This window comes from Myotis yumanensis, unplaced genomic scaffold, assembly GCF_028538775.1.
Source record: "Myotis yumanensis isolate MYYU_CA2020_CCGP unplaced genomic scaffold, mMyoYum1.0.hap1 SCAF_2, whole genome shotgun sequence".
Classification (NCBI taxonomy): Eukaryota; Metazoa; Chordata; class Mammalia; order Chiroptera; family Vespertilionidae; genus Myotis; species Myotis yumanensis.
This window is the reverse complement of record NW_027223753.1, coordinates 212,189,189-212,210,918: the sequence shown is the minus strand read 5'-3', so window position 1 is coordinate 212,210,918 and position 21,730 is coordinate 212,189,189. Positions and strand designations below refer to the sequence as shown.

General features: G+C 42.8%; 2 protein-coding genes across 2 annotated transcripts in view; both read right to left on the bottom strand.

Moving 5' to 3' along the window:
* Positions 1–1,008: 1,008 nt before the first annotated feature.
* PSMG1 (proteasome assembly chaperone 1) lies at positions 1,009–14,136 on the bottom strand. Its single transcript, XM_070407184.1, has 7 exons — positions 13,994–14,136; positions 12,714–12,820; positions 11,610–11,761; positions 8,070–8,132; positions 7,276–7,474; positions 3,504–3,640; positions 1,009–1,215 (listed from the first exon to the last, which is right to left on the bottom strand). The coding sequence occupies exons 1-7, from the start codon at positions 14,125–14,127 to the stop codon at positions 1,141–1,143; spliced, it is 867 nt and encodes a 288-aa protein (XP_070263285.1). The 5' UTR covers positions 14,128–14,136; the 3' UTR covers positions 1,009–1,140.
* A 649-nt stretch (positions 14,137–14,785) lies between these two features.
* The window catches only part of BRWD1 (bromodomain and WD repeat domain containing 1), a 97,559-nt gene continuing 90,614 nt past the window's right edge, over positions 14,786–21,730 (bottom strand). Inside the window, exon 42 of the mRNA XM_070407183.1 lies at positions 14,786–18,380. Within this exon, the coding sequence (XP_070263284.1) occupies positions 18,022–18,380 (359 nt within the window). The 3' untranslated portion in view covers positions 14,786–18,021. The remainder of the gene's footprint in view (positions 18,381–21,730) is intronic.

Genomic DNA, 21,730 nt, shown 5'->3' with positions numbered 1-21,730 from the left:
ATAAACTGAATCTAGAAGATATAAATGGGTAGGAGGTATAAAGCTATCTTTATATATAAAAGCGTAAGCGACCGGCCGACCGGTAGCTATGATGCACGCTGACCACCAGGGGGCAGATGCTCAACATATAGGCATGGATACATGGAACACTGATGAATCTCAGAGGGAAGGGGGAAGGTGGAGGGCAGGAAGAGATTAACCAAAGATCTTATATGCATACCTGAGGCCCGGTGTACAGATTCACCCACCGGTGGGGTCCCTCGCCCTGGCCTGCAGGGATCAGGCCAAAACCAGCAGTCCAACACCCCCCAAGGGGTCCCGGATTGTGAGAGGGCGCAGGCCAGGCTGAGGGACCCCACGGGTGCACGAATCCATGCACCAGGCCTCTAGTATATAATATAAATGATTCAATACCTAAAAAGGAAGAAAAAGATAAAGAAACATTTCTAAACTCCATTTTAAAACTTATTTTCACTAATGCACTTGAGTTTGTGGTTTGGGGAGGTAGTATGGCTACTAGGAGTTCATGACTCAAGTCACATTCTAATGAGAACACCCCATTAGTGCTGATTATACCAACACAGTTAACCTTGCACAAGAGCCCTAGGAAAATGGGTGAAGAGGCTGCCTGTCAAGTATTACTGAAATGATGAAATAAATGCAACTGTCTTTCTGTTTCATTTTGAGCAAATATATAACTTCGTTACCTTATCAATTTTTACCCAAAGAACAAAAAAAAAACTGTAGAACTCATAAAATTTCCTATGAGAAACTTTCCATATATTAGGAATCACCAACAGACCATCAACTTTCAGATATCACAGAGAATTTCTGCACCAAATTAACTATACTTTGCCATATTAATACAACCTGTGGCTTTTTAAAAACTTAACTATATTACCTCAAAACATTCAAATAAAACAATACTCCCATCTAGTGGATAAAAAAAAGCAACTGGCTAATTTCAGCCGTGAACAGCACCACCACAAAAAACAACTATAACTACAATGAATTTAAAATAAGTTTATTCTGTTTTTAATACCCTCAAAATACTCCTTGAAAAAAAGGAACCTATGAAACAGTGCTGCTGCTGCCCCCCAAGGAATGGACAGGTGACACAGGTGACAAAACCATCTGGAATCACGTGTAAATGTTACTCTGAATCTCATTTGTCATCACCAATTTCTTCAGTATCTCTGTGCTCTGGGGAATATTCTGAAAGGAGAGAATAAAGATGTTATACAGTGAGGCTGAGAATTCAGTTAGAAGCGACATGCAACCCCAATCCCTGCACCGGCGCCCAACTGGAAAGGGCGCTGCCATTCATCTCCTTTCAAACAAAAGGTAAGTGGGTCACACATCTAAGGGTGTCCTCCTGTCACTCAAAACTCAGAGGAATCCCTGACCTCCGCAGGCCGCCTAAAGCCCTTAGGCGGACACGACGCTCTAGCTTGGCCCACCTCCCCCCATGAGCTGACTTCCCTCTGCAGCCCAATACCTCGCTCACACCATTATCCTCAATGCTCCCTGAGCTTGCCCACTCTGGGCTCACACTGCTGCCCTGTGCGCTAGGATTCACTCACCTTTCAAATCCAGCTGGAGTGCCACATCCCTGGTGCAGCCTCTCCTAATGACCTCCCCTTCCCCTTGCCTGGCACACATCACACCCACTGTTAGCCTGGCATGAAATACCTAAGAAACCAAAGGCCCTACTGGGGTGTACCACCTAGCACTGTGGGGTCCTCACAGGAGGCACTCAAGAGAATCCAGTATGTGGACCAAGTAGCACTTTTAGATCAAAGAGATTATGAATTCGGGATGCCTATATATACCAATTTTATGAATTCGGGATGACTATATGTGGTCACTAAGAAACCACCTTCAAAACAGCCACCTGGCTCACCCTCCCTCCCACAAATATTTATGTTTAATGCAGAACTAAAAAGGTTTAAAAAGTTATTTAAATTTCCTTTTCAAAGAATATTTTAAAACCCAAAAGTTGACCTAAACACTGCATGACACATGATTTACAGTTCTCAGAACAAGTCCAAAGTTCTGGAGTGCCTGTGCGCTGAGCACCGTACCACAATACAGACCGAACAGCCCAGCCCGGGAAGAGCCAATCAGTTAACCAAGAAGCACACAAAACTGTGAGCATATACTCCGAAAGAGCTGCTATATATAAGGTAGCTCAATTTGTCAGAAAGAGTATCCATTCCTCTAACGGATTTGGAAGACCCACAGTGGTCCCTCAGTATCTGCAGGGGATTGGTTCCAGGACCTCCCAGGCTACCAATGTCCTCGGATGCTCAAGTCCCTTACATGAAATGGAGAATAATGCAAAAAGTCGGCCCTGCCATCCGCAGAAACAGAACACTGACTGTACCTCAATTATACCTGAGTCTTATTAATTCAACAAATGGTTACTGAGGGCCATCTTCTACATGCCATGCTTGTGACAAACTGGGAACACCAAAATGAAAAAACATGGCCTGTTTCCACAAAAAAATGGATGCACTAGGAAGCAAACTAATTATGAGACCTGTGAGATGAGCTGACACCAACACACCAGAAAAGTTGCCTTAACACGAATGGCCATTCTGAACAAAACAGGGCTGTGGAACAATGTTGTTATACCCTCATCCCTTTAAGGAAGCTGTTTTCAAATTGGGAGTCCATGGATTTTCAGCAAATCTCTTAGGAAGAGGAGGGGAGTTCCTAACTACCTGAAATTGCAGGCAGGACTTTCTGTGTATACGTTCCATAGGTATTTTTCTGGGGAAGAGCCCACAGATATGTATACAAACTGAAAGCAGGGAACAGGTTTATCTCATCTTCACACATCTAGTCCCACACAAATTTAGGTGAATAAATGTTACAATAATTTGATCCATATGCCTCCTTAAAAACTACCGCCTTCCAAATTAATTCATTCTAAATTAATCAAATGCCTTCTCAAAATTTACCAACCTTCCAAATTAATTACAGTGGAGCCTTGACTTAGGAGTTTAATTCGTTTTGTGACGGAGCTCGTAACTCAAATTACTCGTATGTCAAATCACTGTGCTGTTTGCTGCGCCAACTATCGGTGAGGTATCTGAAGCTGGCTCGTAACCCGAATTTTAGCTCACAACTCAAAGCAAAAAATCGGCCAAGAGACGGCTCGTATCTCGAAAAAACTCATTAGTCGGGACACTCGAAGGTCAAGGCCCCACTGTAGTTAAACTTCTCGAATAGTAAAACCATCTTTCTACACAGCCACCTGGGATTTAAATGCCTGGCACTGACCTATCACACATGAACAAGACACTCAAGTTACAGGGGGATATCTACAAGAGAGGGCGCCAATCAAATTCCAACCGCCAGGTGAGGAAGCTTTGAGAAAAAAGGATCTCAACGTGCTACTTAAGTTATGAGTTGACACCACACATTTATGTTTGCTATTATGCCTGTTCATGATAGTAAGTCAGCTATTAAAGTCAATGAGTTAAATAAAGTCTTACCTTAACCAAACCTTTCAAGCTTCTGGAAGAAAGCACAGGCTTAAAAGCCTCAGCTGTAATGAGGTCTAATTTCATCACGTCAGTATAACACAAGTACAGAATGGCAGGGATTTTCCATACTTGACAGTAGCTCAGAACTGAATAATCAAGAAAGGAAAAACACTTAAGTTTTCCACTACAGTATTTTTAAATTAAACATCTCTAAATAAAGCCTTTAAAAATAGTTGTTTCTGTTGCCTCTTTTAATCAAAGCATTTACTGCCATTTTGAACTAATTATAATGCATATTTTTTCCAAAGCCAATTATTTTCCTAAGTATTCTCCTGCTTCTGCATATATTGATTTTTTAAATTCAATTTTTCAGTTACAGTTTACATTCAATAGTATTTTGTATTAGTTTCAGGTGCACAGATAGGCGAATATTGTTTATTTGCATTTCCTGAACATACTGCTGAAACACATTTTAAGTAGCTACAAGATTAAAATTTTGCTGACTATCCTAAACAAAGCAAATTAAATGTAAATAATAAATATATGAAGCATAGCCCTAACCGGTTTGGCTCAGTGGATAGAGCGTCAGCCTGCAGACTGAAGGGTCCCAGGTTCGATTCCAGTCAAGGGCATGTACCTTGGTTGCGGGCACATTCCCAGTAGGGGTTGTGCAGGAGGCAGCTGATCGATGTTTCTCTCTCATCGATGTTTCTAACTCTCTATCTCTCTCCCTTCCTCTCTGTAAAATATTAATAAAATATATTTTTTAAAAAATATATATATATATATGAAGCATAAAACTTTGAGCCATTTATTCTAATAAACTTAACATTTAAAGGAAAGAAAATCCTTTTATTAACTAGAGGCCTGGTGCACGAATTCATGCGTGAGTGGGGTCCCTTGGCCTGGCCAGCAATTGAGACCTACTGGGGGCCGGGCAGCCAGGGGCTCCCGCCAGTTGGGAGGGCCCAGCCAGCGGGTGAGGCCATGGGCGGTTGGCCAGCCAGCCCCACCCCCAATCGGGTTGGGCGGGGCCAGCCAGGGGGAGGGGCCATGGGAGGCTGGGGTAGGGGCCAATCTGGCCGTATCAGGCTGGTTGGCAGCCCCAGTATGCATCATAGCGAATTAGCCTTTTATTATATAGGATAACTACTAACTGTATATAGTAACATTTACTACTGAAAAGTGACAATCTAATTTTGATATAGTAGTAACAGGAACAAAAATATTAAAATTATCAAGATTCAACATTTGAAACTATTATTTTGATAATTAAAACACACTTTACCAACTTTTCATATACCAACAATTTATATCTAACATTGGTTCACATGAGTTACCAAAGACCAAGAAACAGAGCAGCTCTGAAGGGCAACAGTTAAGAACTCGGAGCTGAGAAAACCAAGATGGCGGCATAGGTAAACACGGGAGTTTGCTGCCTCGAACAACCACTTCAAAAATACAACTAAAAGACGGAACGGACATCATCCAGAACCACAGGAAAGCTGGCTGAGTGGATGTTCTACAACTAGGAGGAAAGAGAAAAGCATACCGAGGCTCAGAGGAGGCGCAGTGCTGAAGTAAAATACTAAGGTTCGGAGTGCATGCGGAGCGGGCTGGAGGCTGAGGGCGCGGTTGTTTTCAATCGGGAGGGAGTCTCAGGCTCTGAGCTCCAGTTCCGGGCGAGTCTCTAAGGACCCAGACTCATACGGGAGAAGCGGGACTGTCTGGCATCGCTCAGAACCCTAGCGCAGCTTTCTCTCCGTGGGGCTTGCAGTGACTACTGGGACACTGAGAAGCAGAGCCTCTGAGGGCAAGACTGAGAGCAGCCATAATTGCTAACCCCGCCCTGTTGATCCCGTGGGACCCGCCCCGCCCAAGCCCTGCAGGGAGGCTTTTGCTGGATAGCCTCAGGCAAAGGCTAGATTAGCACCTCCCTAGAGATCCAGGAGCCAGGAAGCCCAGAGGTCAGAGTGGGACCATCCAGCTTTAAGCTCCGTGGAACCATAAAAGACACACTCAGGAGGCAGACTCAGTGAGCACCAAAGCCCCATCGAAGCAAGTCTAGCCCCAGAGGGGTGTCTCCAGCACAGAAGTTCTCCCACCGCAGACACAGCTGATTCTCACAGCCAATTGACCTGGAGGTCAATTCCACACAGTGATAACTACAACAATCAAGGCTTAACCACAACAAGACTGTGCACAAAGCCCACAAGGGGGTGCACCAAGAGTGTCTACCTTAGGTAATTGGGACACTTAGCACAGAAAGGCACTCTATCGACACAGCGAAGCATAAAAAAATGCCGAGACAAAGAAACAGGACACAAACGACAGAATTGGAGGAAAGAAAACTGTTGGATATAGAGTTCAAAACCACACTTTTAAGGTCTTTAAAGAACTGTTTAGAAGCCCTCGAAAAGACTGGTAAGACCGCCGATAAATGTAGTGAGATCCTCAAGAAATCTAATGAGACCCTCGATGTTGTGATAAAGGACCAACTAGAAATTAAGCATACACTGACTGAAATAAAGAATATTATACAGACTCCCAACAGCAGACCAGAGGGTCGCAAGGATCAAGTCAAAGATTTGAAATACGAAGAAGCAAAAAACACCCAACCGGAAAAGCAAAATGAAAAAAGAATCCGAAAATATGAAGATAGTGTAAGGAGCCTCTGGGACAGCTTCAAGCGTACCAACATCCGAATTATAGGGGTGCCAGAAGATGAGAGAGAGCAAGATATTGAAAACCTATTTGAAGAAATAATGACAGAAAACTTCCCCTACCTGGTGAAAGGAATAGACTTCCAAGTCCAGGAAGCGCAGAGAACCCCAAACAAAAGGAATCCAAAGAGGACCACACCAAGACACATCATAATTAAAATGCCAAGAGCAAAAGACAAAGAGAGAATCCTAAAAGCAGCAAGAGAAAGAAAATCAGTTACCTACAAGGGAGTACCCATACGACTGTCAGCTGATTTCTCAACAGAAACTTTGCAGGCCAGAAGGGAATGGCAAGAAATATTCAAAGTGATGAATACCAAGAACCTACAACCAAGACTACTTTATCCAGCAAAGCTATCATTCAGAAGTGAAGGCCAGATAAAGAGCTTCACAGATAAGAAAAAGCTAAAGGAGTTCATCACCACCAAACCAGTATTATATGAAATGCTGAAAGGTATCCTGTAAGAAGAGGAAGAAGAAGAAAAAGGTAAAGATACAAATTATGAACAACAAATACACATCTATCAACAAGTGAATCTAAAAATCAAGTGAATAAATAATCTGATGAACTGGGGATAGTAATAGAATCAGGGACATAGAAAGGGAATGGACTGACTATTCTTGGGGCGGGGGGGGGGGGGAGAAAGGGGTGTGGGGGTGAGTGAAGAGATTAGACAACAATCGTGCACCTATGGATGAACACAGTGGGTGGGGAGTGAGGGCAGAGGGTGGGGTTGGAACTGGGTGGAGGGGAGTTATGGTGGGAAAAAAGAGTAACTAATGTAATAATCTGAACAATAAAGATTTAATTAAAAAAAAAAAAAAAAAAAAAAAAAAGAACTCGGAGCTGTTCTCATGTAACTGTGTGTGGAAAATTTTAAAATTTTAAAACTCAAAACAAACAGAATGTACTGGCAACTACAGATACTGAGGTTAAACAGCAATGCATTATTAATCATCATTAACAAACTACCTCAAAAAGATCTCACACTCAAAGGAATTACTACCAATAAAACAATACCAAGATGTAACGTAAAGGTTACGAACTTTAATACCACCTGCTGCAGGGAGGTCGTGTACGATGTTGGGTTGTTCCAGCAGTGAGCAGCATGGAGGCTCTTTGGAATTCTGTGTTTTTAGGGCTTTCAGGAAAGGGGAATGAAGGCTGCTGGTAGATTCTGAAGTCTTATAGTCAGTAACATGTCGACAGGTGAGAATAGTTACTTGCATATTCTTCTTTGGACAAGAGCCAAAAACCTAACACATAATTGATTTCAAATTAATATATATATATATTAATATATGAAATCAATAAAAATAATAACAACATCTAACTGCCCAAATTATGATTATTCTCTAAAATTCCTAGCTGAGTTAAAGTATTCACTGAAAAATCTGTATTATTGGGCACATACTATGTGCACAACTTTCCCACAAAATGAAACCTCAATCAATCCATCATAATGCTAAGAACAATGGGTATAATATTCTGGGGTCTGGAGTGAGTGGCAGATGAGTGCCAGCCCCCTGACTCCCACCCCAAGCATTGCCAGCACGGACGCTTTTACCAGTGGCCGTGTCCTGTTCTGTTTCTTGCCTGTAGCTTTTGTTTCTGTCAAACAAAATAATAATGTGGATGGGAAGAATTCAATTAGTTTTATGCCTCTGCAACCTACAATCTTTAGCACAATGCTAATTATGTTTGTTAAATAAGTCCTTTTATTCTTTACATTCTCTTAACAACTTACTACAATATTTTAAGGGAAAAACCCAAACGCGTTCCCCACTTCAATATCTGACTATGTGGGTTACGTGTGAAGACACTAAACCCTTACCTAATGGCATCGCTCACCTTTTCCAGCCACTGATACTGCTGATCTTCAGCAACATAGCAACTGCACTGGCAAAGGAAAACCTGAAAAACCAAATCCCAAGTTTTAGAGTCAAATAAATTTTATGTGCACCCCCGACTGTCACCAGATACATATCGTGAATATCCTAATGCAACGCTTAGATATCACTGATTTTTCTCAATTTGCTAATGGCTTATTTTGCTTTACAATTTTAAATTTAAGAATCAATCTACTACAGGTGATTAATATCGGAATAAAATGCACACTGACTGGGCGGCAGCATATGAGGTACTGCAGATGCTCCCAGTGAAGACCCCCAGAACGCATAAACACAGGGAGGTACCAGCCCTGCTGCCCCTGTGGGCCCCCTGTGAAGGCCAGGCTCAAATCCGTCCTCGGTGGCATGTAAGCACCAACTCAACAGTAGGTCCAGCTGGACCTCAGCCCACCGATATCCCGAAGCGCGGCCGATGCCTGTGAGGACGGTGTTAGTTTAGAAACCCAGTTGCAGACCATAAGCTCCAGGTGAGATAACCTGCCACAAGGCCATGAAAGGATGAGATTCCTGGTTATAAAAGCTCACAGAACAATACTATCCACAGAAGTCAACCATATCGTCTCTAAAATATTGCCAGATATGCTAACTGCACAAAGCAAGTACAAGAGGGGAATAGGGACCCCAAGATAGGGGAGAACAAAATGACTGGATATATATTTAGCTGCCTGTACACGTAAGTTCTAAATAATCAAAAGATATCTAACCGCCGAAACTGGTTTGGCTCAGTGGATGGAGCGTCGGCCTGCGGACTGAAGGGTCCCAGATTCGATTCCAGTCAGGGGCATGTACCCTGTAGGAGATGTGCAGGAAGCAGCTGATCGATGTTTCTCTCTCATCGATGTTTCTATCTCTCTCCCTTCCTCTCAGTAAAAAATCAATAAAATATATATATTTTTTTTAAAAAAAGATATCTAACCAATAAATGGTAAAACTAGATGCAGTAACAGAAATTTCTCCTATTTGACCGTCACTGTCTATTCTAAAGTGAAATTTTTCCACTAAGGATCAGATAAAGTTTCCTGATGCTTAGCTTCCTGAGTAATCCTATATAATAAAAGCCTAATATTCTGTGACCGACCGTTCATTCGACCTGTCACTATGACACGCACTGACCACCAGGGGACAGACGCTCCAACCAGTAGGTTAGCTTGCTGCTGGGGTCCAGCCAATCAGGACTGGGCAAGACGGGACGGACATGCCCTGGAGCCCTCCCACAGTCCCTCCCTGGCCCCAATTGTACACCGGTGGGATCCTTTGGCCTGGCCTGCACCCTGTGGCAATCCGGGACCCCTCGGGGGATGTCGGAGAGCCGGTTCCAGCCTGATCCCCACAGGCCAGGCTGAGGGACCCCACCGGTGCAGGAATCTGTGCACCGGGCCTCTAGTTTCCTATAAACACTGAATATTTTATAAAAATCCTTACGAAATTTCAGTAACTTTGGAGTGCATGCTATAGAAACAAACTGTATTATAAAATCTTATTCTACAGTTTTGGGGGGCTAACACTTGGTCCTTACCATTTGAAATAAGCAACATTGTAATATTACAGAATTACTGACTTCTTCCAATGTCTGAATCCCTGCCCCTGCCATTGTTCAAGTGTCCAGCAGCGGGGAAGGGGGAGGAACTCTGCCAGACAATCAGATGGGCAGACATCACCTGTGTGGCCACCTCACCTCCCTGACTTGTCTCCCAGACTGTCCAGCACACTGAGTTCTCTAAATGAATGCAAGAGTAGAATTAGGACAAACACAGTCCAAAGAAATCACTCAACATCAGCTACAGAATGTCTTTTCTGACTTTGAAAAATCAGGACAAATTAGGTTAGGATGAAAGCCTGGTGTCACCAGAACTATATTTAGGATGCATAAAGCACTCATCTGTTCAGCAGACATTAGCTGAGTTTCCAGCATGTACCAGGCACTGGCTAAATATTGGCCTACACAGCAACAAAGCAGAACTCCCGGCTTTGACAGAATGGACATTTTTGCACATGTGGAGTCACCAACTGAAGTAATCTTTTAATTGAGGGCAACACTTAAATACTGCTGGGAGCCGGTCCATCCTTGCTGCTTGACACAGTCGCTGCAGGGAAGAAACATCTGCACAGCATATGTTTCAAGGGACCTGGCCTATATGGCATACTGTTCTTAATATGTTTGCTCCCCTTAGCGCTATGTGTTTTAACCAAGGTCACCTCTCCGAGAAAGGTTGTTTTCCCAGGTAGGGATTTTTCCCTGAAGTTAAGAAGGGGATAAAACCTCTTAACTAAGTGCCAGGCGGGTAGTTAATCACTTTAACTACAAACAATCACCCTTAAGCTACATAATCTTTACTCCCTGGAATGGAGATAAGAAACGCCCTAACCTTTGCAATAGAAATTGACAGGATTAAAATCAACTGGTATAAATACAGATGTAACAAGACAACAAGACAGAGAACCTAGAGAGAGAACCAAGAGACAGGACTTGGCTGGAGATCATCATCAGATCCTAACCAGAACCTAGCCAGAGAACATGGCAAAAGATCCTGGACAGAACCTGGCTACAGAACTTCACTGGAGAACCTAGACAGAACATGGCAAAAGAACCTGGATAGAACCTGGCTAAAGAACCTCCCGACAGAACCTGGCTGAAGAACCTAGAGACAGAACCTAGACACAGAACCTAGACACAGAACCTAGGGAGAGAACATGGCAAAAGATCCTGACAGAACCTGGCTACAGAACTTGGCTGGAGAATCTAGACAGAACATGGCAAGAGAACCTGACTAGAACCTGGCGACTGAACCTGGCTGGAACCTGGCTGAAGAACCTGGACAGAACCTGGCTGGAGAACCTAGCAAGAGAACATGGACACAGCACTTGGCTGGATCCTAACCAGAACTTCGCTGGAGACCAGAACTTCGCTGGAGATCCTGACCAGAACTCGGCTGGAGTTCCTGGCTTGAGATCCTGGAGGGAGAACCTCGTTATGCTGATCAACTGAACGCTGACCCCATGCCATTCCTTCTTCGCCGACTCTGTCCACACCTTTGGGGACCCCTGGACCTGCTGGGGTTGGACCCCAACAAAATACCTAATGTTTATGGTTTGTTTCTAACAAAGTTATATCAGAATTTCCTAAGAACTTTACCAACAGTGTATAAACAACAAAGTGGTTACTACCCTACCTCAGCCCAAAGTAGACACAGAGGAACATGGAATTCAAATGAACACTACATAAATGATGCCTACACAACTACTACTTTTTGTTGTTGTCGGTCCTCACCCAAGGATATCTTTCCATTGATTTTTTTTTTTTTTTTTTTTTTTTTTTTAGAGAGAGAAAGGAAGGGAGGGAGAGAGACATGGATTGGTTGCCTCCCACACCGGCCCTGCAACCAGGTACATGCCCTTGACTGGAATGGAAACCTTCAGTCCGCAGTCTGACGCTCTCGGCTACACAACAACTTCTTAAACACACAAGGTTAGTCCCACATACCGAGGGGTTTGACTTTAGGTGATAAAACACACAAAAAGCCTCTGCAGGGGATAAATGTGCAGCGTCCGTTGTTCTGCACCATTCATTCCAGAGTTTAGCACAGCCGACTTCTTCCCAGACTCCTGAATTCATAACAAATGACGACAAAAATGCTGTAAAAACAATTCACAGGAGTTAGTATTTGGCTCTGCAGGTTGCGTTTTCTAGTCAATAAAAAATAAATTCATTCAATTTACTCTAGAATTTTAGAGCTAAAGGGGCCATTCTAGGCCATCAACTTTACACTAGCATTTAGCAGAAAAGGAAACTGAGGCGTAAGAAGTAAAAGGCCACGCTTTGAGTACAGATGGGATCAGAGCCAGAGCTGAAAAGGGTTACTGACCCACTTAACTATGCTCTCACAGGCAACACTTACCTGGAAAGTTGTAGCCAGTAGAACTTTAACATAAATGAGTGGGTAGTTATTTACCTTGTACTTGCTCTGCGAACACTAGGGCTAACTTATAGGACAAAGATCTGGACTGGAATCCCGAATGCTCTCCTTGAGCCAAAGAAGCCCCTAAAATTATACAGGTTTGCACATGCACGTGCATATTGTCCTAGCTGAACCCTGCACTGTTCTAACTTTAACTTCTCAAATGGATTCATTTATGTAAAGACCTTAGAACTTAAGTACTCAAAATGTTAGTGGTTACTGTTATTTCTAGAGCTCTCATTATGTTCTTAAAGGAGCCTGTTAACTGAAAAGCATTTAAGAACCACTGCTACAAGGGGGTCATATACACATGCCCCCTCTGCCCCTCCAGGTCTGGCCGAAACAGGCCCTGGAACTTATGGAATCCTAGAGCCCTGAACACACTGGAACCAATTCCTTGAGTTTTCAAGTCCCTAAAGCCAAGAACATTTCCTTTAAATCATGTTTTTTAAGCTGATCAAAAAGACAGTGCCACAGGAATGACAGATTTTACTTGAATACAAGTTATTCTCTTATGAGTTTTTCTTAAAAAATAACGAACACTTGACATCTTTTCTGACAAAAATAAATCAGTAAGTTGAGCTTTTATTCTTTCAACAAAATGTCTAGTCTAATGCACTTCCACTCACCTACTGCATTGTTTCCAACAGCAATTATAAACTTGGAGCAAGGATATTTTTCCAGCAGAGAAACTTCCAACGATGTTTTTGTTTGTCTTCGAAAGAGCCGCACCTCCCTAACACAAGAAACAAAAGATGAAACTAAAGCAGCTTACATATAAAGAGTGCCTTGTTATGATAAAAAAACACTTACTAGAAGTATGATTTTTGTATGAAGCAACAGACCTGTTCTGGTTTTATAAAGAACATAATCATAATCCTCAGGAAACAATGGAATCAGGCGATGACAACAGAGAAAAGTTCCCGGAGAACTAGACCCCAGAGATCAGGCTGTCCCGTCGTCCCCCCCCCCCCCCCGCCCCGACCCACCGCCCACGGCCCCCTAAAAGCGGGGTACCACCACCACCTTCCATGCTTTCTTGCCGGCAAAACCTTCAACCAGAATCTGACCCAGCCTCCAGCCGGAACTTCCACTTCCAGGAAGTGCAGGCGACAAATCCAACGTGTTAAAGGGCACAGGAGGAAGCATCAGACACCCCCGGGGCGTGGGACAGCCTACGGGACACCCAGGGACACCCAGCCTCTCGCGGGGAGAGGGAGGGCGGCTGCTCCACCTGACAGCAAGCTGAAGAGACAAGGCGGGAGGACCCTGATGTACGCAAACGCCCTGGAAAATGTCACGTCGGAGCCAACCGGATCACAAACTATTAGTGTTGTCAGGGGGGCGGGTAGCAGCATAGAAGCAAATGCCTGCGGCGTCTGAGATGCATTCCGAAACACGCCCCGGTGAAAGGCACGGTCACGGGGACCTGCTTGCGGATGGAAGGAAAGGTGGCCAAGTCTCCCTCTCGCCAATTTCCCCCGTGTGTGTGTGTGGAAAGAACGCTTTTCCAAACAAGACACGCACCTGCCGCTGGCCCGCAATGCTCATTGAGGCGTGGGGCGGAGAAGACAGTTTTAAGGGAGCTGTGTGTGTCCATGACCCAGATACAGGGCAAACTTGGGGCGCGAAGAGGCAGCCCCGCCGCCCGGGAAGAGGTGACAAGTGGGCAGGAAGCCCCCGAGTCAGTGCTGCCGGGAGGCGAGCGGGCCGGCGCTTTCAAGGACACGTGAGTCCCACCGCCCACGGAGACCGCTGCGGGCCCACCGCCCTGCGGCTGGAGCAGCCGGACCACCGGGGCCTTCCCGAGGCCCAGGGCAGCGCAACCACCGAGGTCCCGCGCGCCCGGGTGAGGGACCCACGGCCTCAGGCCCGCGCGCGCCGCCCGCTCCCCGAGGCAGGACCTCACCTCTTCCGCGCCAGCTGCCGCCGCACCTCCCTGTCCTCGGGCGTCTCCGTTCTCCCCTCGGCTTCTTCCTCCTCGTCCTCCGTCCCGGCTCGGCACGGCGCCTTCACCACTTCTCCGAAGAACGTGGCCGCCATGCTTTCCCTCCCACCCGCCCGCCTAACTGCGGCGCCACAGGACTGCGCCTGCGCCGCCTGCGCCAACCCCGCCCCCGCGCACGCGCCCCAGCGCATTGCCGCGCCCTCCGGCCACCGCCCCCGAGCCCCGCCCCTAAATGCGGCCGCTCGCTGCCACGCCCCCTGCGCCGCCTCCGCGCACGCGCCCCAGCGCATTGCCGCGCCCTCCGGCCACCGCCCCCGAGCCCCGCCCCTAAATGCGGCCGCTCGCTGCCACGCCCCCTGCACCGCCTCCGCGCACGCGCCCTGGGACCCTGGGGGTCGCGCAAAACTAGAGCATTTCCCTCCGCCTGAGCTGGGCGGGGAGACCTTGGGGTCCGGCGGCGGCGGGCCTGGGAGGCTGAGATGAGAGGGGGCGCGGGGCGGGGACTCCTGTGCGGACAGGTACCCGGCTGAGGAAGGGTAGGCACCAGCCCCATCCCAGGCTGTGGCTGTGGGTCCCTCTGCCTCCCTCCCTTGCTGTTTCCGTCTCCCTCCTCCCTCCGGAGGGACAGGGCGAGCTTTGGTTATGAGTCGCCCGGCTCCTCCGCGCTCTCTCGCAGGCGGGTGTCGGCCGCCCGGGATGGTGGGTAGGGAAGGCGGGCGGGCGGGAGGGCAGAAAGGAACACAGCGCTTCGGGTGGTATAAACATGAGGCCTTTACTCTGCAGGAGGAATTCACATTTCAAAAGCTGGTGGCCGTCAAGCTGATGTGAAAGACTATGAGACTGCAAAAATACGAGCTTCTTTTTTAAAACGTGGCCATTTATAATACAAAATTTGCTTCCGCTTTCAACAGCCTTTCACTTACAAGCAAAGTGTTTAATTGGTTCTCTTTCAAATTTGCTGGAAGACAATTCACAGAGCACTATTCCAAGCAGGAGGAAAAAGGACAACTGTACCATAGTTAAAATAACAGTGAAAATATCCGGAATTGCAATGGAAAAATTTTAAAAACACATTTACCTAGATTTAGTTGGGCTGAAACTACATGGCATTGCTTACATTTTGGAATGCTGTCCATAAATAATCCCGAGCTAAGTACTAATTTGGGGTCGGGGAAGCCTCCTGAGACAATCAAGAAAACCTCAGAAAGTTCCTAGAAACATCTTGCTTTTAGGATGTGGAGACACTGATCAACAAAAGCATTTACATAAAACCAATATTTAAGTTTTACACATTATTGCAAAATATAAGGCTGGACTTCAAAGCAAAATTTGAACACAAGTATAAACAGTAAGACCCAATTGCTATCCTGCAAGAGCTTAGGAAACTTTAGTGAGCTAGAATAGACAAGATTACCAATGTGATGTTTTAAAACTGCATTAAGACTCCTGGGTTAATTGGCTTTATAGAATGACTGAATTACAAAATAAAAGGTTTTGGTATCACTTTGTCCTAGCCCCTTTGTTAAATAAAATAATGTCAATTTTACTATTAAGATCTTCAATTTGATTTCATAATTATAAAGAAATCATTTCTAAAAGCTGATTGGAATTATAAATAGGGTAATGATAATACATTTGTCCGTGATTAAAATTCTGCATACCTTTTAGAGAGCATTTTACAAGAATGTTAAGATTTAAACAAAAGCTTATTTCATGCAGTTACAATAAGTTTAGGCTAAGCACTTAAAAAAAGGCAAATATATTTTCAAATTAAATACTAAACCAGAGAAGGGTACTGACAGAAATGAACCCAACCACAGTAAATTATAAATTCAAAATTGAAATCCTTTCATTACACTGAAATGGTCAAAACCTTTTACATAAAGTAATCTTAACTGAGACAAATATTTTCATTTTGTGGTATTTGTTAATTATATGCCCAATAAAACATTTCTATGAAATTAAGTGTAAATATGGGACTGGAAATAGGTTTAATTTCATTAGATATCAAAAAGCAAAGTCCATGCACCTAAAAATTTCATTTATTTGGAATTCTCCCCTTCCTCACCTGCACTAGTAACAAGACACTGGTATCAGTATTTCAGATGAAAGTATACTATAAACAGAACAAAGGACACGAACTGTAGGGTAGAAGTATTCTGGCTTATGCTAAGAAAAAGAAAATAACAAAAAAGCCTTTTTTTAAGTAGACATGCAACCACAAACAAATTTCTCAAGTAATCTAAGACACTTGGCCAATCTGTGTAACAAAACAAAAAAAAAAACAAAAAAATGCATTACATTAATCTTTTAACGAAAAAGGAATAGAAACCCTTAGGTTTCCATATTTTACTTTTTCAGATTTACACAAGCAAATCATATTATTAATATTCACAGATATTTTTCAATGGGAAACACCAATAATTCAGTTTTCCAATAGCATGTGCTATGTTAAAGATTTGACAGTGCATTCATTTAATCTGGTGATTTTCATTTCAGTAAATACCTATTAACAAATTATACTTCATGGAAAGAAATTTTTTATAATATCAAAACCAGATTTCTAATCCTGTTTAAAGCCACAATGAAATAACCCAGACATACTGCCATTAAAGTTTGTTGTGATGAGACTGTAATAAATTTGCTCAGTGTTCGTAAAGTTCTAACACTTAAGGTGCTATAGAGAAACATAAGAGGATGTTACTCTATCATCTAAAAATATGACTCTTTTGATCTTGATCTGTATTTTGTGTTTTCTAACTTATTAAAACTGAGACCTGCCTCATAATGCACATTTTGGCATCTGTGTAAATGCTGCTACCTGAAAGTAAAAATGAGGAAAAGAAGTTGTGAGTCACATTCATGGGTTTCATAGAAAAATATATATTCCCTGAATCAGTCATATCAAGTGGTCATCATTCAATATGAATTCCAATATTATAAACAAAATAAAACATTAATGGATTCCCTCTATTTCCAACACTACTTCAGAACTCGGATTATTAAAACCCCGGGATTACCAAATCCTCAAGTCCTCGTTGGCTTTGGGGTTGTGAATTGGAGGGACTGCATCTTGCTAGAGTACATATTTGCTTCATTTAAAGTCAAATATGCTCAATGGCACTTCGTGAAATGTGCCTACTTTGTATTTTAATAATGACATCATGGTCGTGGTGAGTCTGAGTTTTTATACTCTAATGCAAAACCCTTAAAATTAGCAGGCTGGGATTTTGAATTTTTTTATTCCTTTAGGTTTTTGCTGTAGACCCTGTACACTTCCCATTATAGCTGACCCTCCATATCCAAGGGTTCTGCATCTGGGGCTTTAACCAACCACAACTCAAGAATACTCTACGAGGGGAAAAGCCACATTGTTGCTGATGTGTACTATGTAGCTAGGCCAACCATCTTTGCTTTGTAGACTTCTCTGTTATTAGTCCTAAACAGTACAGTATAACAACTATTTGCATAGCGTCTACATTGGATTAGGTATTATAAGTAGGATTTAAAGTATATGGGAGAATGTGTGTCCGTTATATAAATACCACACCATTTTATAGAAGGGACTTGAGCATGTGTGGATTGGGGGAAGTCCTGGAACCAACCCCACCCCCTGGGATATGGAGGGACAACTGTATTTTCTTCCTCTTAGGAATCAAGAAATTTCTCCAAGACCCTTCCTTCTGAAAAGGGATAATTTTATGAGCGGTCCTTAGTCTTTTCTGTCTGCCATTGGCTTCACACACAGAGCTATTTCCTCTTCAGAATTCTTTGTAGGGTCTGTACAAAAAACTCACTGAGAGGAAGCCTTCCTGGGACCCACTGTGACTCTCTGGATTATGGTTTTCAGAAAATTCCTCGGAACGTGCCAACAAGCGGTTAACTTTAGAGCGAGGAGCAGAATGCAACTGCCAGTTTACTGTGGCCCCTGTTTCAATTCCACACACACATTTTCAGTCACTACTTTTTCTTTCCAGGATCTGATCTGACTAAAACAAAAGCATTTTGCTATGAGTATCTTCTAGCTCTTTTTCACTCTCTGAATTTATACTCGTATCATCCTCTTTATACACATTCAGTAACTTTTTCTTAGCCGCAGCAGAAGCATTTCGATGGGGCAGTTTTCTGCTACTCTTCCTAATCCAGACACTTTCTGGTCCTGAAATCGTTTCCTTTAGATTACTCATTATCTTTATTTTATTGGCAGCAACAGTAGCACATCTGCGGGGAACTCTCCCAGGCACCATTTTTGCTTTCAGAGTGTCACTAGGCATTTGCACTGCATCCTTCTGATTATGCAAACATGTTCTCACTTTTGTATTGGGATCTCTGTCTCTAGGAACAAATTCTGAAAAACGAGCGAAAGTTCATGTAAATGCAAAAATCTTGTAGCACAAGATTTTACTACTCACATTCCTCAACAATACATTCCTAAACAATAAATTGCAAAATTACTCACATTGCTAAATAAAAACATGTGATCATCAAATACGACACGTCTTTGACCTTGATATAACCTTGCATTGCTTCACCTACAAAAGAAAGTCTTGAATAAGAGCTGCGAGTCCTCCACCTGGCATTAAATCATCTGTAAGGATAACGATCACTTCAAACAGTAGCGGACTTGTGAGAATGAAGTTAAGTACTTTCAGCATCTAAGTCATTAATTTAAAATCTGAATTTTTTTAAATCTGCATTTTTAAAATGGAACCATATATAGGTTTCAAGTTTTGGTATCATTTCCAGCACTCCATGTTGAACTACTTTAAAATATTCCATAGGAGTTCTGAAATAATTTTTCTAGAACCTAAACAAGGAGGAAATACCATCATGACATAATGACCCAGCATCAGCACTATTATAAGTCCCTTGTTAAGGGTTTAACTCTAATTAATACCAGTATTTCCTTTGGTTAAAGAAAAAAATTGATTAGTAGATAAAAAGGAATTTTATATTTGTTTTATAGAAATGTGGTTTTAATCCTAGATTAATTTTTTCCCAAATATTTGAGCATTTCATATAACTGGAATTGTTAAATCCTAGTCTCATTATTCAAATATTTTCTGAGCTAGGCATGTGCCAGGCACACAGAGGATCAGGGTAAAAATTCAGAAGCAAACTTCTGAATTCTACATATATGCAAGTACACTGGTTGTGCAGAACTAGTGCAGTGCTGTGAGAACATATTCTAGAAACCAACCTCTGTTAAGGGGCAAGGAAGGCTTCCTTTAAGGAAGTGTCCTTGTAGCCAGGAGCTAGCAAGTGGAGGGTCCACCAGACAAAAGGTAGGACAGAGAGCCGAGGAAGGCAAGTCCTCCATCACACTGTGCTGTGCTGTGCTGAGATGGTGGGCCTACTACCTACTTACTCCACGTTTAGCAATTTAGGTGGAGCCAAAGCTAGATCTTCACATTTCAAACACAAGATGAATTAGCCCTCTTCTAGGGCACATTTCTTGATAAAAATGCAACCTAAGCTCATTAACCCCTGAATGTTAGGCCTTATCTCTTGGCAGCCTAGTCTTGAAGTCATTAAGAATAAACTGTCAGCGTGGCTCAGTGGTTGAGTGTCGACCTATGAACTCAGGAGGCCACGGTTCGATCCCCAGTCTGCTTCATTTCTCCGCAGAGCACACGCCCTGGGCTGAAGGCTCCATCCCAGATCGGGGCTTGCAGGAGGCAGCCAAACAATGTTGATGCTCCTCTCTCATCAATGCTTCTCTCTCTCTCTCCCTCTCCCTTCTCTAAAATCAATTTAAAAACACTTTTTAAAGGTACATTTTGTTCAATGTAAATCAAAGGAATTGCAAAAATGGCATTTTGGCAGACTAAGCTGATCACCATGGCCGTGCCCCATGCAGCATACCCACCCACCTCAGACTCTGTGGAGTCACATGCATATAGTTGGGGGAGTGAGATGGGAAGTGGCTTAAAATGTAGTGTTTTTACCACTTCAACGAATTTCTTCTTAGGAATTTTAAAATTGTGAACATTAGTTCTCTGCAAGCTACACCTAGATCCAAAGCCAATCTTTAGCACATTAACTCAGTGTGGGCAAAAGCTAGAATATACGGGGCAGGCAAAAGTAGGTTTACAGTTGTGAGTCCACGGAAGTTTATTCTTGTATTATTTATTATTGCATTCACTTGTATTACAACTGTAAGCCTACTTTTGCCCAACCCTGTATATTAATATGCTACATCAGATAAATGGTTAAAACTAGATAGCAAAATTAAGGTGAAATTTGTACTTGTGGTAGGTTAGTAATACTAGTATTCAACTGCAACCATTTGCATGTTGAAAAAGCACTAAAAATAGACAACTGGTTCATCCCCAACACATACCCAGTTGACTAGCATCGATAAAATCCTATTACAACAAAAAAGTTTTGTAGGACAAAATGATGTTTAATTGCAGTGATTAATTCCTTTGTGATGTAGTGATAGAAGTACCCTATTTAGGAACCTGGTAAGTACTAACTCTAAGACATTTCAGTAAATGCTTATTTGTAACCCAAAATAAGGGAAAAGTTGAGATTCTACAAAAGAAACTTTAAGTGGTCTTTAAAAACTACTTTAGCCCTGACTGGTTTGGCTCAGTGGATAGAGCGTCGGCCTGCGGACTCAAAGGTCGCAGGTTCGATTCCAGTCAGGGGCATGTACCTTGGTTGTGGACACATCCCCAGTGGGGGGTGTGCGGGGAGCAGCTGGTCGATGTTTCTCTCTCATTGATGTTTCTAACTCTCTATCCCTCTCCCTTCCTCTCTGTAAAAAATCAATAAAATATATTTTAAAAAAAAACTACTTTAAAGTCTGAACTTCAAATAAGTGGGGGAGAATGTGAACAAATTACTTTGCATACAGCAACTCCAACTTGATAGAGCTCTCTCTCTAGTCTTATGTCATGAAATGGGAACTTCCTAAAGATAAAAACAGTCTGAGGAAGACATTAGAATAACTTGTGGAATAAAAATAAAAATAATACGTACATGTAAGTCAGTGTTAATTTTATTACTGACAACTTGGTAAATTATAAAGTGCTTTATTTTTCTTGGAAAACTACAAACAGTTTTTAGAAATATATACAGGATAATTCAGCTAGAAGTCCAATTTGTATGTTAGTGTGCAAGCTTAAATTTTTTGGAGGATCCTATATGATTACAGTGTCACTAATACTAACAAGACAGTACATGTCTAGTGTCCCAGATGGTCTTGGGTCAGTCAGTGTTGGGACAGTCAGCATGCCTGAGGCATTGCTGCTCTCCTATAAATGAATCCCTATTTGGATATGGAAAAAAACCTCATTAGTAGAATAAAAATTTACATCTGCAGTAGCACTCGGTCAGGTTACTTTAAATCATGACTCAGATCACTGTGTATTCTAAGATGGTCTGTAATGAAGAGAAAAGGATATAGACAATACAGCTTTGACAGAGAGCAGTAATCTCATTTTTATATTTTAAGGATTATTCATATTTCAATTTTACTTTATTCCAATTATACTTGATACAAAATTGTTTTCCTAAATCCAAAGTAAACTACACATCGTTGCTATAGAAGCATATAGAATTTTAATTGGATCAGTTTTTACTGGAATATTAAAAACGAATTTGAGAATGGAAAAGAATGCCTGCTGCTGAAAACAATATACTAGCTTATTTCTTATCCTTTTCATTGTTCCTGTGGTTGGTAGATAAATC